The sequence below is a fragment of the Malaclemys terrapin genome, chromosome 2 (genome assembly GCF_027887155.1).
Source record: "Malaclemys terrapin pileata isolate rMalTer1 chromosome 2, rMalTer1.hap1, whole genome shotgun sequence".
In the NCBI taxonomy this organism is placed as follows: Eukaryota; Metazoa; Chordata; order Testudines; family Emydidae; genus Malaclemys; species Malaclemys terrapin.
Window position 1 is genome coordinate 275,738,635 of NC_071506.1, and position 18,292 is coordinate 275,756,926.

General features: G+C 52.4%; 1 protein-coding gene across 2 annotated transcripts; it reads right to left on the reverse strand.

Moving 5' to 3' along the window:
- Positions 1-1,331: 1,331 nt before the first annotated feature.
- On the reverse strand, positions 1,332-13,439 carry LOC128830809 (zinc finger protein 585A-like). Of its 2 annotated transcripts, none has more exons than XM_054016593.1 (2): positions 13,191-13,439; positions 1,332-8,668 (listed from the first exon to the last, which is right to left on the reverse strand). In XM_054016593.1, the coding sequence occupies exon 2, from the start codon at positions 8,535-8,537 to the stop codon at positions 5,811-5,813; it is 2,727 nt and encodes a 908-aa protein (XP_053872568.1). In that variant the 5' UTR covers positions 8,538-8,668; positions 13,191-13,439; the 3' UTR covers positions 1,332-5,810. The 2 variants fall into 2 exon arrangements, with proteins under 2 accessions (XP_053872568.1, XP_053872567.1); XM_054016592.1 differs by having other exon boundaries at positions 1,332-8,671.
- Between the last annotated feature and the right edge of the window lie 4,853 nt (positions 13,440-18,292).

Genomic DNA, 18,292 nt, shown 5'->3' on the forward strand with positions numbered 1-18,292 from the left:
ATCATACTTGGTGATTACATGATGCTTTGCCTCTCTACAGCAGCCTTATGGAGGGGGGTGGGATAGCGATAGCTCAGGGTTGTGAGTTCAATTCTTGAGGGGGCCACTTAGGGATCTGGGGCAAAAATTGGGGATTGGTCCTGCTTTGAGCAAGGGGTTGGACTAGATAACCTCCTGAGGTCCCTTCTAACCCTGATATTCTATGATTATTGCCAGTGTCTGAGGTACATGTCAGATCTATTTTACACATGTGTAAACTGAGGCACAGCAAGGCTGAGTGGTTTGCCCAGGGTCAGGGCAGGAAGGCCCCAGTCTTGCAGCGAACTCCACCCTGACTTCAATGAGGTATACCGCTCAGAGGTGTGCCAGAGTCCTGGTCCTCAGTTCTGTGCTCTTACCTCTGAACTCCACTGCCCCCCTCTGTTCAGGGAAGGATGACTTAGGTGCAACAGGGACATTGCATCTATTTGTTCAGTAAAGCTTTTTATTCAGAAAAATAAAAACAAAACACCTCAAAAATGAGAGGATTACAGTAAAAATCTCAGCTAAGGAGGTGGATAAGCATAAGGATCACATTGCATACAACACAGCATGTGCCAGAAATGATTGAATTAAAAAACAATAATAAACGGAAAGAATTAAATTAATTTGAAAATAAAAGAAGCCCGGCGAAGAAAACTGGCAAAGAAGATCAATGCATTGTATGGGAGGTTGCTGAGAGAACACGCGTGTTCCCAACATGGATAACAGGTGAGGTCCATGGGTCTTGCTAGTTCATTAATATTCTGCAGTAATACATTCTGGATTATAATAAATAAAAAGAAAGTGTAAAAATATATCTGGGAAATTGAAATCCCCATCTGTGTGTACTGGCCTTTTCACAAATCTCCCTTCTCTGCAAAACATCTCCCAATCTCAACGGGCTTCCCTTCTTCTTCAAGAGGTCTAGCTACCTCTAGTGACATCTAGGGATCAAAATGGGATGGTAGATACAGAGTAGGTCCCGGCACACTGCAAAGCAAACAGATCCTTGCCTCTTGCAGCGCTGATTTCCCATTCCACTTCTTCCTTAAGCTCTGGCTTCACTTCAGACTGGGGGTTATGTATAAATAGGAAGCTATCCTCCTTGTGCAAAATTGTTGGATGGTCCTTACTACAAACCTTGATTGGAAAGGCGAACCTGTGAGATACAAGCGGGCCACTGTTATGAGTCAACAAGGAGTCTGGTGGCACCTTAAAGACTAACAGATTTATTTGGGCATAAGCTTTCGTGAGTAAAAACCTCACTTCTTCGGATGCATCCGAAGAAGTGAGGTTTTTACTCACGAAAGCTTATGCCCAAATAAATCTGTTAGTCTTTAAGGTGCCACCAGACTCCTTGTTGTTTTTGTAGATACAGACTAACACGGCTACCCCCTGATACTTGTTATGAGTCAAGGCACCTTAAGGTACTGCTGTCCTTTTAAACAGATCAAGAAAAGCAACTGATACAAGTGGGTGTTTGTTTTGAACCGTTCCAGTTCATCTCTCCTCAGTGTCTGGGGAGTCTAGTTGAAGCTGAAAGGTTGCTCTGTTCTGATGCTATTCAGCAGGAGTGGTACATTTTTTGTTTTGCTGGCCTGTTTACGAAAGCTCCTTCTCTGGATCCCGTCCCAACCCATTTCCCCTCTCACTCTCAAATGCTTTCCTACTGTTCTCTCATTTGCAGGTTGCACTGGCCAATACGGCTTTACAGAGCCAAGATGTCACATAGAAAACCGTGAGCATTTGACTACTGCAGGCATCAGTTTTAAAAGTTCTATTTTATTTTTATTCCTAGGAGTATTTGCAAGAAAACAGGATCTTTTGTTCTCTCAAAAATTCATCTGCTCACATTACCAGATCCCCCTCTGAAGTCACACTTTTCTGGAGAGCTGACGACAATTGCCAAAACAGAGTTAATGAATGTCCAGTCAGCTTCCAAAGAGTTTTGGGCTGGGCCATGGTCATGCTCCTTATTACTGGTTATTCTTGAAGTTTTGCATGGGTTTTTGTTGGCATGGATGTTTGAGGAATTTCTAGTCCTTATTTGCATAGTTGCCTGCAATCAACATAGGCTATTTCATTTGTTGTTCTCCTGTTTGAGAAGCTAATCATCCAGTCGGGGATAGAAACAATGCCATGTGATTTAGGTGACCAATCACACATCACTGAATGTACAGTTCCCAAACTCACCATGACTTACATTTGTTCATATAAATTGGGGCACACTTGCAAGCTACTGACTGAGTGTCAGAAAACAGGATCAGTTTGAAAACGAGACACCGAATAAAGGATTGCATTTGCTGGATAACTTATTCGAAGATGGGATTGTTCACTGAGGTCAGTGTTGTTCTCTAGCTCGCAGACTGAGAAACACAGTAGAGCTGGCCAAAAAATGTGGAACAAAGAATATGCTGGACCAAAAAAAATTACCTTTTAGGGAATCCTCCTCCCCCCCCAAATATTGGTAAACAGCTTGATTTTTCAACATTGTTCCTTTTTTTTCAATGATTTTTTTCCATGTATTCGTTTTTGTTTACCCTTTACGTGTTCGGCACCAATTTTGATTGCTTGAGTTAATCACAGGTGGAGTTTTTCCTAAACCAAACATTTTTTATTTTCACGTTCTAAAAATTTTTTGGGGGAATGGGGGGGAGTCAATTAAAAAAAAGGTTGGAGGAAATTTCTAAAACTGAGAAAATTAGTCAGTTTTGGGAAAAAAGCAAAACAAAAGAGTTAAAGTTTTGCCATTTTTGTTTGGGTCAGCTCTGGACCCCAATTTGTACTGCTCAGTTTTACCCCACAGGGCGTGCCTACGTCCTGGTCTGGATTCTGCAATATGGGAATGGATTGCTGAGTGGGGGGCCCTCCGAGAAGAGCAGCATGAGCTAAACAATGATGGAGGGCACAAGAAGTCTAGGACTATCTGAATGCCGTGCACACCAAAGAGGGAGAGGAAATGATTAAGGCCCTTAAACGTGCTGAACTTGAAGCATATACACAGTCCTGTTGAAGTCGATGGGTATATCTATGTGCTAAAAGTTATGCATGTGTAAAAGTGTTTGCAGGATCAGAGCCTAAATCATTCCTCTCCCTCTTTGGTGTCCACAGCATTCAGATAGTCATAGACTTATTAAACCCTCCATCATTGTTTAGTTAATGCTGCTCCTCTTGGCACTCCCTGCAAGCAGCGATGCACTTCCATATTGCATGATCCAGACCACGATTTCAGCAGACCCTGTGCAGTAAAACACTGGGCCTCATTCTTGGTGTGATATTCAGGGCAATGGAAGGAATTTAAGAAAGGGAGCATTTAGGATGAATATAAGGGGAACTTTCTCAATAGCTATTAGGCTGTGGAACGGTCTCCCCAGGGAAAACGGGGCAGCTGTTTTCCTTTGGGACATTTAAAAACTGGACTGGACAAAAGTAGGGTGACCAGACAGCAAATGTGAAAAATCGGAACAGGGGGCGGGGCATAATAGGAGCCTATATAAGAAAAAGACCCCAAAATTGGGACTGTCCCTATAAAATGGGGACATCTGGTCACCCTAGACAAAAGTTGGGAATCCTGCATTGGAAGGGAAATGACCGAATGAGGCTTTTCCACCTCGAACTCCCATGCGTCTCTGTTGTCGCAAATGGAGCGTGCTGACGTCAGGAAGGGAGGCCCCAGGAGGGATCCGTGAACTCTTCGGGCATGTCTCCGCTGCAGCAAGGAGTCTGGGGCGCCTTGGGCTGGCACGCTCAAACACAGCCCAGTGGATGTTGTGGCCCCGGGTGGAGGCTCAGGCTAGGAAGGGTGGGTCTCAGACCGCGTGGCTCGCCTGAGCCTCTGCTGGTGCCATAATGGCCACACAGCTATTATGTAGCATGCTAGCGCAAGCCCTGCTACCCCAAGGCCATCTCCCCGGGCTGGGCGGCTCGCTCCCTGCCGCAGTGGAGACGTACCCTGGAGGAACCATGCTCCCGTCTGTAATGGAAAGCCTGACTCTGCTGGGGAAGAGGAGAGAGAGCAGAAGGCGGCAGGTATGGATGAAATGGTTCCAACGTTCATTCCAAACCAAGGCTGAGCCCTGCCATCCTCCTGGCTGCCCGGGGGCAGATGGGATGGAAGGAGCTGCAGTGCTGGGCCGCCCCTACAGCTGCCATTGCTCTCTTCATCCCCGAGCCTCCATGTGACTGGGGCTCAGTGGCTTTTCATGGGGTTGCGCAGGGCGGAGTCAGGAGAGAGCCATGTTACATAGCAATCCCAGCAGCTTTAACCCAGGGGAGCTGGGAACCCATAGCCGTATAAGGCCTTAGCGAGACTTACAGCCAGCGAGCAAGGAGTGAAGGGGAAGAGGTAGACAACCCCGCCCTGCAAATGCCCTTGGACCGGCAGGCTTGGGACACAAGTTCTCCTGGATCACACTGTTGGGAAGCCATGGGAGTTACAGGTTCTCAGGATCATGGCCCACGTTTTCCTCGCATATGGATTTTCTACAGAGGGGGAAGAGCCTCAGACCAGGGCAATGCTATGGTTAAGAATTTAAACGCAAACCAGAGAGGATAGTCAAAGTTATAGTTTCTTCCTAATGTCATCCCCTTGTCTACATGTCATACTCTGGGCTCCTGGACACTGAACTGCTGGAATATACAGACACAAGAGTGCAGGAGAAATGCTTTGTGTGGGAATCCCGGACCAGCTTCTCAGCTGATGCAAGTTGGAGTACTTCCAGTGACTTCAGCTGAGCTCTGCCCATGTGCAGCAGCTGAGGAGCTGACAGCAAAACCTGAGCTAGCTTGGGCGTGATTTCCCGCTCCGTTCCTCCAGTTTTACACCACTGGAATCAGCAGATTTAAACTGGAATAACGTAGCCGTGAATCAGGCAACCTGCGTGTTTCACCCCTCAACCAGAATGGTGCTTTTGCAGTGAATGTCCTGTATTGAAACAATAAAACTGGTGATCGCATAGCGAAATAAAACCGTATGTGAGCGTATTTTAAAGCGTGATCATCAAAAAAGATCAGACTTTGAAGTAAACACTATGGCCCAGATCCTCAAAGGTATTTAGGCATCTAACTCCCTGTGGATGCCAATGGGAATTAGGCACCTGAATACCTTTGAAGATCTGGACCTATCTCTGCTTCAAGTAGGTGCTCTCTTTCTAGGTACATTGGCCCTGATCCAGCTAACCTTTCCATACAAGTGGATGTCTGCATCCCATGGGGAGCCTATTGACTTCAACGGGGCTCTGCATGGGTCCACTGGTCCATCCACATGGAGGCCTGTGATGATGTCTGCCTCTCTTACTGTTGTATGGAATGATGACCGGGGACGTTTTACACTGCAGTGAATCGCTGATGCTCTCCCATGGACCACCAGCAACCCAGGTCAGCTGGCTTAATATTGCTATTTGGTGCTGCTGAGTGCTAAGATACTGATCTACGGAAGAGTCAGGGTTGCCAACTCTTGGGATATTTGGTGCTTTTCCTTAAAGCCCCAGCTCCAGGAGTCACGTGAAGACATCCAAAATCACAGATTTCATTGGAAAAAGTAAGTTTCTGGCCCATGTGGTTGCAGAGAAAACCTTGAAAACGTGACCCCCAACGGCTCAGAAAAAGAACCCCACATGTATTATTTTTTCTCAAATCTCATGACATTTTAGCCAATCTCATGACTGGAGGGGGCAGCTCGATCCGGGATTCTTTGAACGCTAGGGGTTGGCAGCACCAGGGCCCTTACTCTTGCATTGCCTCCGGAGGATCCCTTTACACACACGCACCGCTCCCTGCTGAGGGCGGTGTCATGGGACCTGCAGGACCTCATAGTCGTCTGTATTGACTTCTGTCTTGACCACGATGATGGGCCCGTTGTGCACGCCCGTCTCCGGCAGCCCGTCTGCATCCTGCTCCTCTGCCAAGTCTTTCCCCTCCCGCTTTCTCAGATGGTTCCTCTGGTGCCTTTTAAAATGCCCCAAGGTGGTGTAGCTCTGCCCACACTCAGAGCAGATGAAGGGGCCCCTCCGGGTGTGGGTGAGCTGGTGTTTCATGAGGTTGGCTTTCTGGGAGAAGCTTTTCCCGCACTCGGTGCATTTGAAAGGCACCTCTCCCGTGTGGATTCTCTGGTGGGTGATCAGGATCTCTTTCCGCTTGAAATCTTTTCCGCAGGTGTTGCATTTAAAGGGCCGGTCCTCCGCGTGGGAGGGCTGATGCAGGAGCAGCTGGGCCTTGTCAGGGAAGACCTGGCCGCACTTGCTGCACCTGTTGGGTTCGTACTTGGTGTGGACCCGCTGGTGGGTGATGAGGGCTATCTCCTTGCGGAAACCCCGGCCGCACACGTTGCAGGGGAAGGGCCACTCCTCACCTGGCTCGGCCTTGCCTGCGTCGTTCTCCCCGCGCTCGGAGTATTTGTTGGGCTCCCGGGCGGCCTCGTGCTCCCTCATGTGGACTCTCTGGTGGGTGGTCAGGGCAATTTTCTGGGTGAAGGCCCTCCCACAGGCCGTGCACTTGAAGGGCCGCTCGCCAGTGTGGATCCGGCGGTGGACGATGAGCCGGGACTTGTCGATGAAGCCCTTGTGGCAGTCAGTGCAGCGGAAGGGGCGCTCCCCGGTGTGGATGCGCTGGTGCACCACCAGCTGGGCTTTCTGCGTGAAGCTCTTCCCACACTCGCCGCACTTGAAGGGCCTCTCGGTGGTGTGGAGCCGCTGGTGGCTGGCCAGGTTCTCCTTGGTGCCAAAGCCTCTGCCGCACTGGGGGCATTTATGCTCCTTCCCCCCCGAGACCTCCCCATCCGGACGGCCTCTCTCGTGGACTCGGTGATGCTTAATGAGGGCGATCTTCTGGCGGAAGCCCTTGCCGCAGGCGGCGCACTGGAAGGGCCGGTCGCCGGTGTGGATACGCCGGTGCACCGTCAGCCGGGACTTGTCGATGAAGCGCTTGCCGCAGTCGGCGCAGGGGTAGGGCTTCTCGCCGGTGTGGATGCGCTGGTGGGTGACCAGCTGGGTGCGCTGGGTGAAGCGCTTGCCACAGTCGCCGCAGACATACGGCCTCTCGCCTGTGTGGATCCGCTCGTGCTTGGTCAGCTCCCCCCTCTTGGTGAACTTCTTGCCGCAAACGCCACACCGGTGCGCCCGTTCCTCCGTGTGGGCCCGCTGGTGGTTGGCAAAGTTCCCTTTCTTGGTGAACATCTTGCCACACTGGGTGCAGGTATAGACCTGGCTCTTACAAGGCGCCGTCAGGTCCCCCGGATGGCTGCTGCCTTTGCCGTTTTTGGCAGGCAGCCTCCCGTCTGCCGCCTCACCAGGGCTCCCCTCAGTGGCGGCCACGCTCCCATCTCCCTTCTCCCTCTCATGGACTCTCTGGTGTGCCATGAGGCCTACCTTCTGGCTAAAGCTTCTCCCACACTCAGGACACGTGTGGGGTCCCTCGCTCTGGTGCTGGCACCGCTGGTGCCTCAGCAGCTGCCCCTTGCTGCTGAAGCCGTCCCCGCACTCGACACAGACGTGGGCCTCCCCCCTGGCGTGGGTCCTCTGATGGCGGATCAGGTGGATCTTCTGCCGGAAGCGCTTCCCGCACTCGGCGCAATGGTAGGGTTCCTCCCCGGTGTGGATCCTCTGGTGGGTCACCAGGATCGACTTCTTCTTGAACTCTTTTCCACACGTGCCGCATCGGAATATCTTCTCCCCGTCCGGCGTCGACTCGGGAACAATGAGCTGTGAGGCGTTGCCAGTATAGGGCCCGCCATGCCGCCGCGCCCCCTCCCCGGTGTGGACCCTCTGGTGTTTAATGAGGGTGATCTTCTGGCGGAACCCCCTGGCGCACAACCCGCACTTGAAGGGGCGGTCACCTGTGTGGATACGGTGGTGGGCGACCAGCTGCGACTTGTCCACAAAGCTCTTCTGGCAGCTGCCGCACTTGTAGGGCTTCTCGCCAGTGTGGATCCTCCGGTGAACAATGAGCTGTGACTTCTGCGTGAAGCATTTCCCGCACTCGGAGCACTGGTAAGGTCGCTCCCCGGTGTGGATCCTCTGGTGCTCCTTCAGCTGCGATTTGGTGATGAACCTCTTCCCGCACTCCGTGCACGGGAAAGGCCTCTCCCCTGTGTGGGTCCTGAGGTGCTTGGTGAGGTCCACCTTCATCTTGAAGCTCTTCTCACAGTCGGTGCAAGAGTAGGGCTTTGCTTTCTGCAAGGATTCCTTCGGCACCAAGAGATCTCCCTGCTGGTTCATGCCTTCATGGCTGGCCTCCTCTGCCCTTCTGCTGGCTTGCTGGCTTGTTTGCTTTCCTGCTGTGACGGCACTTCCCTCCTGCTCCTGGTTCTCCACCAGCATCTCCTCCTTGTGGGTCTTCTGGTGCGTGGCTAGGACGCCCTTGTGATTAAAGCTGTCCCCGCAGATCGTGCAAGTGTACATCTTCTCCCGGGGTTGCTTGAGAAGAGTTTCCACTTCCACCTTAATAACCGTCAGCTTCTCCATCGTCCAGTTTCTCGGGGCTGAGCTGGCAGGAAGCTCACGCACAAGAAGAGCGATCATCTGGGGTCTTTCTTGCCATGTCCTCCAATTTTCTTGGCCTGCCAAGGCTCAGGGGAGCTTCTGAGCCTACAAAGGCGCTGATGCCAGTTTTCATGACTCCTCTTTGGGCAGTAATTCTTATTTCCCTTCATCTGCTGGGTTCAAAAATAAAAAGACAGTCAGGCTTTATTTCAAAGGCCAACGAGGAAGGAAAACTCCTATTTATAGCAAGATCCAATGGCTGGAAGTGGAACCTAGTCAAATTCAGATTGGAAATGAGACACATATTTAACAGTGAGGGTAATGAACTACTGGAATAATTTACCAAGGGTCATGGTGGATTCTCCATCACAGGTAATTGTTAAATCAAGACTGGATGTTTTTCTAAAAGCTCTGGTCTAGTTCACACAGGAATTCAGGGAAGTCCTATGGCCTGTGTTGTACCAGGGGGGCTGGGATGCAGGGTTTTGGGGGGGATGTTGGGAGCAGGTGGGGCTGGGGGCCGGGATGTAGGTTTTTTGGGGGATGTTGGGAGCAGGTGGGGCAGGTGGGGATGAAGGATTTTAGGGGGGGGTGTTGGAAGCAGGTGGGGCAGGGGGGTCGGGATGTAGGATTTCCGCTAGCTAGAGGATTGGGAGGATGTAGGGTTTTGGGGGGAAGTTGGGAGCTGGTGGGGCTGGGATGTAGGGTTTTGGGGGGATGTTGGGAGCAGATGGGGCTAGGGAGGATGTAGGGTTTGGGGGGGAATGTTGGGAGAAGGTGGGGCTGGGATGTAGGGTTTTGGGGGGACATTGGGAGCAGATGGGGCTATGGGGGATGTAGGGTTTTGGGGGGACGTTGGGAGCAGGTGGGATTGGGGGGATGTAGGGTTTTGGGGGGATGTTGAGAGCAGGTGGGGCTGGGATTTAGGGTTTTGGGGGGGATGTTGGGAGCAGATGGGGCTAGGGGGGATGTAGGGTTTGGGGGGACATTGGGAGCAGATGGGGCTATGTGGGATGTAGGGTTTTGGGCGGGGGGAAATTGGGAGCAGGTGGGGCTGGGGGCCAGGATGTAGGGTTTTAGGTGTGGCAGGATGACTGTCAGGGCTGCTGGGATGTGGGGGCTGGTGGTTGGCTGTTGGGTACACGTGGGGTGTGTAGGGGCCTGTATATAGGTTGCGGTGCAAGGGGTCTTCGGGGGTCCATGTGTGGGTTTGTTATGCATGGGGGGGCACTTTGCTGAATGCCCTCCTCCCCCCCCCCCGGTGCAGGAGCTCAGCATGCTGCCCATGCTGCACCCTGCGGGCCTGGAGCAGAGGGCTGGTTTGCACCCAGTTCTTTAACCCGGGCCTGTGCTGAGTGTGGCGTTGCTATGGGAACAGCACGCCTTCACAGGGGACAGCCTTACGGCCGGTAGCAGAACTAGCCCCATTATGCTGTTTGGGTGACCGGGGGAAGAGTTGCCCATGCCCCCGTTGCTGCCAGCCCAGCTATCCAGGCTCCCGGGCAGTATGCAAGGGGGGCTGGTGTGGCCAGAGGATGTGCTGTTGGGCCCTCCCTGCCAGTCATTCTGGCTCTTGCACTGACGTAGCCTCCAGGGAACAGCTCTGCAGCTGCTCTCTGAGCTGGAGATGACCCTTCTCCCTGCCCCGCTCAGCCCTGGTCCTACGCATGCCTCTGTCGGTCTCGGGCACTGAAATCAGAGGTGTGATTGTAGCACACGTTGACGTGTCCAGGCTAGTGTTAACCTGGCCAGCTCTGGTCCCAGAGCCGCAGCAGCGCTGGCTTCGGCCTAGGCCAGAGGCCTGAGGAATTACCCAGGGTTCCAGGCAGGCTTGTACAGCCATGCTGAAACCTGTGCGGGTGCAGCTTCCCTGGTGCTTCCGCTAGCTAGAGCAAAGCTCATTTGGGTATGGCTACCTCTACACTACAGTAATTACTGCAGTGGCTGATGTTCACACTACCCTCCTGTCCGTGGCGCGCGTCCTCCCCTGGAACGTTTCCACCGACTGAAGAGGAGCAGTGTGGGGGACTGAGAGCCAGGGCATGGGGAGCCCAGCTACCGTCCGGGGCGTCTCACCTCCATGCTCCCAGGCTTCTCGCCTCCAGCGGGGAGATCTGGTCCCGGAGTCTGTCTGGCTGCTGTGCTCCTGGCGGGGAGCAGGGAACCATGACCCCAGGGAGCTGCAGGGCTCCCAGTGGGGAGCAGGGAACCTGTGGGCAGTAGCCCAAGCCGGGAGGCTGGGTGGCAGCTCAGCTTGGAGCAGAGATCCCACAGCAGTCTGGCTGGGGAGCCGGGAGCCGCTTTCATGTCAATTTCACGGCTCTAAGGGATCCAACAGCCGATGTAAGGAACGTAATGTCTACACTAACTACACCGACATAAGCCTTACGCCTCTCGTTGAGGTGGTTCTATTGTGTCATCACAGTGGGGGAGTTACACTAGCAGGAGGAGCACGGCAGTGTGTACACCTCCAGTGTTTTGTCCGCAAAAGCGGACTTTTGTCGACAAAACTGTGTAGTGTAGACAAGGCCTATGTCTCTGTGTGCAGCGATCGCACCTCTGAGGCAGTGTAGACGTACCTGTGCTTGCTCAGGGGGACAGGGCAGCAGCACCGATTCATGGGAAGGATTACAGGATCCTGCCACTCACTCACTATGGTTATAGTTCGTTACGTGTTCTGCTAAGGTGCCCTTCAGCCTGGTATTTGAGTGGAAAGTTTGCAGAATACTTCACAGGCCCCCAGCTCTCAGCAGCTGCTCCTGGCAGTGGCAAATGGCAGGAACCCTGCCTATCTCAAGATCCCAGTGGAATCCCATATGGTCTTATCCCAGGTGTGAAATTAAAACCCGGAGTATTAGCTCAGAGTCCCCGCCCTGTTTGTTTCACAGCCCCACCAACACCATGGGGTGCCTGTTTAGTTTTTAGTAAATGTATCAGAAGGAGGCGAAAGTCTGAAAGTCTCCAGCACCAGAGCACGGTTGGGCCCAGCTACCATTACCACCCTTCTGCGGCAGAAGTGAAGCTTTCTCTGCTGCTCTGTGGCCTGGCACCCGAGCTACTCAAGGGAGTGGAGCAAGCTGGGGGAAGCTGAGAACTTGCTCCCTCGGTGGTCTGGGGAGGCCCTCCTCCCTCCTGGCAGATGGGTGGGGTATATGTCTGGCTCAGAATGATCTGACATCCCTGGCTAAAGGCTTGATGTAAAAGATGGAGCCCGCATGGGTCATCACCTGCTTCGGTGCTAAAAGCATGGGCCTGTACTACTTGAGCTGAAGGAGTAACCCCATTCACTGGCAGTAGTAGGCTTTTATCCTCATAGGTGGACCAGCTGGTACTACAGGGGGATCCACACATGCTGAACCAGGGGGGCAAACAGGGACCACATCCTGGAATGAGTTCCTGCCCCCAGTAGGGCTTCCAGAGGCAAAAACCCGCTCAGACCTTGCGGGAGCCACTCCAGTCCTAGAGAGAGACAAGGCCCCTACGTGGCCACTCCCCACCCCTCTCCTGATTATTGAAACCTCCTGCCAAGCAAAAAGAGCCCTGATCCCTTCCCGCTGCCAATGCTTCCTCTGTCTCTGCTCTAGAGCTCTTCTTCCCTAAGCACTGAACTGTCTTGCTGCCTGTTTAATCACTGTGAGTAGATAAACCCAGTACCATGCGGTCATAGGCGCGGGAACTAGCGGTGCGGGGGGCGCTGCAGCACTCTGGGGTCCTGGCTGCCGGCCCCGCACCTGGGGCTGCACTCTTTGGCCCCGCGCCTTGGGCTCCGTGCCTGCCCCCAGCTGTGACCCCAGCCTTGGCCCCCTGTCCACGTCCCCCGTCCTGGAGCCACGGCCCTGCTGCCAGCCCCAGCTCTAGGGGATGGCGGGGGCCATGGACAGGGACACAACACCCCCATTATAAAAAGTGTTCCGGTGCCACTGCATGCAGGTTGTTCTGTTGCAGACTTTTCTGATGAGACCTTAAAATCTAGGGTCCCTCCGCTCTGCATGGCCCTAAGAGATCCCTGGCACTCTTCAGAAGCACAGAGGTGACCGTGGCCAAACTTTCCGCTCAGGGCTTTCGTCCAGCATGCTGGCTGCTCCCCTCCGCCCCAGAGGTGGCTGCATTTCAGTGGTGCTGAATGTGTTTAGTGTGTGAATCCGTTCAGTGGAAAATAAGATCCAAGCTGCATTCTCAGCTGCTGAATCCTTGCTCAACTCCCCTTTCCTGGAAAAGGGCCCTGATCCATTTACACACACACCCACACACCTCCCAGGGTCGGCTGGTGCAAAGAAGGTCATTCCGTGATCCCACAGCAAAGGCAGCAGGGGATTTCTCAGAGGCATCATTTTAGGCAGGCTTTTTAAAAAATCACCTCCCCTTCCTGTGGTTTTTATTTGCACTTTTTACTGTTCCTGAAGCCGGGACTGAACACGCTTTGTAGGTGCACTTGCAGCTCACCTTTACCCGAAAGCCAAGCACGGTGTCAGTCACATTTGCTGTCTGGCCACCGCCCAGCCCCGGAGGCCCAAGATTTCTTTAAACCCGCGAAATGTTTCTGATCTTAAAACCAACCATTTTCAAACACTTCGGTTTCACAACAATCAAAACTTCCAGCCATTTCCTGGTTCGCTCTGGTGACTATTGGGGGGCACAGAGGAGTTCCCTGAGAGCCTAGCCCCTAAGATCCCAAGTCAGCCATTGACTTACCTTTCTCTCATTGCCCTCAGAACTGGCCAGGGAGAAGGTTTTAATTCATCAGCTGTCACTTGCCGGATACCCCATCACCACACTTGGTCTCTTCTTCCAGTTACTTCTCTAATGTCTGCTGTGATGACTCACAGGAAGTCTGTGTCAGGGATGTAAAAACTACCGGGGGAGAGAAGTCAGAGACACAGAACCTGGTTCAGGGAGGAGAGGGGCTTAGGAAATGCTGGTGGGCTCTGAAACCACCGGGATCCAGGCCCCCTGATTCTCTGGCCAGCCTTAGCTACCCCTTGGTCCTGCTGCCGCCTTGCATGCAGGGCTCCTGTCCGCAGAGATATGCTCCCTGCGGCTGGGCAAGGTCCTGCTGGGAGTTGTAGTCTTTGTGAGGGAGGGCTGGTGCTGCTTGCAGTTTCGATTTGGAGTCTTGGCTTGGTGCTGTGCAGGTGTCAGGGGCTGCAGGGTGGCCAGACAGCAAATGTGAAAAACCAGGACAAGGGGTGGGGGGTAATAGGAGCCTATGTAAGAAAAAGACCCCAAAATCGGGACTGTCCCTATAAAATCAGGACATTTGGTCACGCTAAGGGGCTGGGAATGCGTGTGTTGAATGAGCTGTTTGTGGCTTTGGGTGACACAGAGGGGTGTGAAAAACCTCACTTTGTAGCACGTTGTTCGGATTTGTTAAACCCCAGCAGTGTGCACAGCGCTGGGCAAAAGACAGAGGCCGGCGCTGTCCCTGCCAAAGGGAATTCAGTTCTTTCGATCGAAGGGTGCGATCCTACCAAGCCTTTCTCCTTACTCCTGTGAGTAATCCCATCAAAGTCACGTGGCTCCTTCCTCGCTCCCAGGTAGCGCTTTTCATCCAGAGAGCTCAAAGCATTTTACAAAGGCTGGTCATCAGTATCATCGTCCCCATTTGACAGATGGGGAAACTGAGGTTAAGTGAGATGGGCAAGTCACCCAGAGCCCAGGTCCTGGGCCTTATCCGCTGGACAAGGCTGGGGCGTTGCATCACAGTGCCACATATACCTAGAACATCATTTCTGAGAAGGGGCTAATCCTAGAAGTCCTAGTACAGTGCTCTGCCCACTAGCCCACGCTGCTTCTCTGGTTTCCAAAATGGCTCCCAGTGCGTGGCAAGACCCCCATTGATCTCAATGGGCTTTGGAGCAGGCCCTGTGTGGCAAGACAAACAGCGCAGGCCTGATTGTGCCCCCTTTCCTCACGCTGGTGAGCGCTAGGCCACAGTCCTGCAAGGGCCTTTGCAGGGGCTTTCCAGAAGGATCCGAGCTTTCATTAAATAAGCAAGTTTCTCGTCCTCATGGTGGCTGAGGAAAGCCTGGAGCAAGTGGGACCGGAAGGCTCAGAAACCGGAAGGCACATAGAAAGACCCCATCGTTTTTTCTTTTTTAAAAAAATCTCATGATTCTTAAACCGATCTCGTGATTTCCTGAGGCCTGATGCATGCTTGGCACTTGTAATGCTGGCTGCCACCGAAGCCAGGGGGGCCACTTGTGTGTAAGTTGCCATCCTTGTGAGTCTGGGTTGTGTAATTACAGCTACAGACGTGGCTGGATGGCCAGAAAGACCTAATGTGTTGCTTTTAATATATGTAATTGGGTGACTAACAGGGAGTGTAACTCAGGGGTCTAATGGCCCAGCTACTGACTTAGGACTCAGAAATCCTGGGTTCTATTCCTAGCCTGCTAAATGGCCTTGGGCCAAGCCATTTCACCTCAAGGGTGTGCATCTGTAAACCAGGGATAGTGGTTCTGACCTCCTCTAAGGCAGTGGTTCTCAAAGCCGGTCCGCCACTTGTTCAGGGAAAGCCCCTGGTGGGCTGGGCCGGTTTGTTTACCTGCCGTGTCCGCAGGTTCGGCCGATCGCGGCTCCCACTGGCCGCGGTTTGCAGCTCCAGGCCAATGGGGGCTGCGGGAAGCAGCGCGGGCCGAGGGATGTGCTGGCCGCCCTTTCCGCAGCCCCCATTGGCCTGGAGCGGCGAACCGCGGCCAGTGGGAGCCGCGATCGGCCGAACCTGCGGACGCGGCAGGTAAACAAACCGGCCCAGCCCTCCAGGGGCTTTCCCTGAACACTGCTCTAAGACATGTTCAGATCGACAGCTGGAAAAATGTCTGGTGTTACTGATTCCAGTCGGTGTGGTTGTCTTGTATTCCAAGCCAATATTGGTGTGGGTTGGGTTTTTTTTCTAATTCCTTCCAGTGCTAGTGATCAGGAGAGATGTGTGGCAGGGACACGTTTTGAGACAGAATTATGATTTTTAAGTTGGTGGTGTGCCTTTAACGAAAATGGGGATCAGCTGGTAGGAAAGGCTCCAATCATTTGCTTTCTTCTCTTGTTAACGACTCCACGTACCCTTTGTATGAAATACTTTTGCCAAAGTTCTCTGTTTCCTTTTCATTCCCTAATTTTGGACCATGCATTCTGGAGTTATTTCAAACAACCAACCAACCCCCTGACTAGAATTGAGTCATTTCTATCGAATGTTTCCATGATCTCAGGGGAAGGATGTTTTGGTTTGAGAGCACAGGGCTCGTGATGCCAGCCGCCACTGTCCACTTCTTAAATTTTCAAACAAACACCATTGTGTTTTCTTCCTTCCTGGTGCACGTGCTTGGAAGGCGCTCCCCATAACCACCCACAAAGCTACCCCATTGTCTTCCTTCAACTTGCTCCTCCAAACTCTCCTAAGCCCCTTGGGATAGACGACTTGTACCTCCCCATACTGGTGGGGCACAATCTAAAGAGGAGGACACACACGTGACTGCCCGGTGTGTCTCCTCTGCCCAGTGACCCCCCACCCCTGCACCCAGCCTGGGACCGCGGTGCTCTCCTCATCCCATGTTACCTGTTGGGGGGTGGCCTCCGACTCGCTCAGCCCGTCCCTGGCAGCTGGGGTGGCAGTGGGCTGAGCTCTGACCCCTAACCTCCCGGCATACTCAGCCTCTGTCCCCAGCATTGAGCCTAGGCAGGGAGTGGGCCACCGTTGCCTCCCAGCCAGGTCCTCTCTGGCAGAAGTGGCTCCATCCTGCTCCCCGCCTGGCTGCCAGGGAGACCGGTTGAACATGCTGGGGGGCAGATGCAGGGAGAGAAGGACAGAGCCCCTCTCTCTCCCTGGCAGGCCAATTTGGGGGTGCATTTGACCCCCCATGCCTCCCCTATGTGCTGCTTCGTCTTTTCATTCTGTGCTTGTACAGCTCCTAGCACAGTGGGGTCCTGGTCCATGAGTAGGGTTCCTAGGTGCCACGGTCATACAAATAATAATAATAATTAATAATCAGAAGAGGTGGCTTCCGTGCCTCACTCTGACACACACATCCTGTGTGATCTTGTGCAGAGCCAAATCCAAGCCTCAGTTTCCCCACCTGTAAAACTGCTGCGTGACCTTGGACAAGTCATTGTATGTGGTCTGTGCCTGTTTCCCCACCTGTAGGGGAACTAAGGCCCAGAGAGTAAAAATGACTTCCCTAAAGTCACAAAGAAAGTTGGGGGCAGGGAGGAATTGAACCTAGAGCTGGTGACCCAGTTCTTTTAGCAAAGATGAAATCCCTGGAGTGACACCGCTGTAAAACTCATGTGAGTGCAGAACCATGAATATGATCAGAGAAAACGGTTTTTTGTTCCTCTGACGTACCCCCAGCCTTTCCCCTTCCTTCGTGACTTAGAGTCTTGAAATCTGCTATCACCCCTCTTGCTGTATGATGCTACCCTCTAATGCAAGAATAGCCTTCCTGTGCCACAGTCCCCAGTCCGACTCCATGCCAGGGAAAGCGGTCTGCGGGCAAATAGCAGCTTCGCCTGTCTATGCTGGGAGTTTGCATTGGTGCAGTGACGCTGGTCCCAGGCCACCAACGGCTGTACAAGGGCAAATCCCCAGTATAGAAAAGGCCCTTGTATAATGCTCCCCGCAGTGTGAGTAGAGCAGTCTGATTAAGTGGCATTTTTACACCTGCTTTGGACAGGTGTAAATGCCTAGCCAGTGAAGAACTAGGCCTGTCATCTTTCTCTCTGCCGGCTTCTCAACCGGGCAGCAGCCATCATAGATCAGCATATGCACGGAGTGCCTGGAAGAGAGGGGTGGGGGGTGAATGCAGTTTCAGTTCTTCCATTTTTGTTTCAAGCTGGCCAGCACATTCTGAGGATATTTTTTGCCCCCCTGAGTCACAATCACACACAGCACAGGCTGTACCAGCAAGAGCTGCATTAGGCCTGGTCTACACTGGAAAGTTATACCGGTATCACTCTGTTGGACAGGGTGGTTTTTTGTACCAATATAGTGATGCCAGTACAGCACCCCTGGTGTGGACGCAGTTAAACCGGCATAAAGGTACCTTCTACTGGTGTAGTTTATTCCCCTTTCCATATGGGAATAGCTATAGTGGTATAAAGCACGATTATACCAAAATGACTGCGTCCTCCTCACTAGGTCATACTGCAATAACTATACCAGTATTTGCCAAAAGAACAGGAGTACTTGTGGCACCTTAGAGACGAACAAATTTATTTGAGCATAAGCTTTCGTGGGCTACAGCCCACTTCTTCGGATGCATAGAATGGAACATATAGTAAGGAGATATATATACACATACAGAGAACATGAAAAGGTGGGAGTTGCCCTACACTCTACGAGGCTAATTAATTAAGATAGAGACTGGGAATGGCTGAGCCATTACACACATTGAATCTATATCTCCATGTTAAGTATCCTCACACCTTCTTGTCAAACTGTCTGGAATGGGCCATCTTGATTATCGCTACAAAAGTTTTTTTTCTCCTGCTGATAATTGCTCATCTTAATTAATTAATTAATTATCTTGCATCTGAAGAAGTGAGGTTCTTACCCACGAAAGCTTATGCTCCCAATACTTCTGTTAGTCTTAAAGGTGCCACAGGACCCTCTGTTACTTAATTACTTAGCCTCTTAGAGTTGGTATGGCAACTTCCACCTTTTCATGTTCTCTGTATGTATATATATCTTCTCACTGTATGTTCCATTCTATGCATCCGATGAAGTGGGCTGTAGCCCACGAAAGCTTATGTCAAATACATTTGTTAGTCTCTAAGGTGCCACAAGTACTCCTGTTCTTTTT

Bases quoted from the DNA above. Each gene is read 5' to 3' on its own strand.
- LOC128830809 (XM_054016593.1), bottom strand. From the start codon at position 8,537: ATGATCGCTCTTCTTGTGCGTGAGCTTCCTGCCAGCTCAGCCCCGAGA.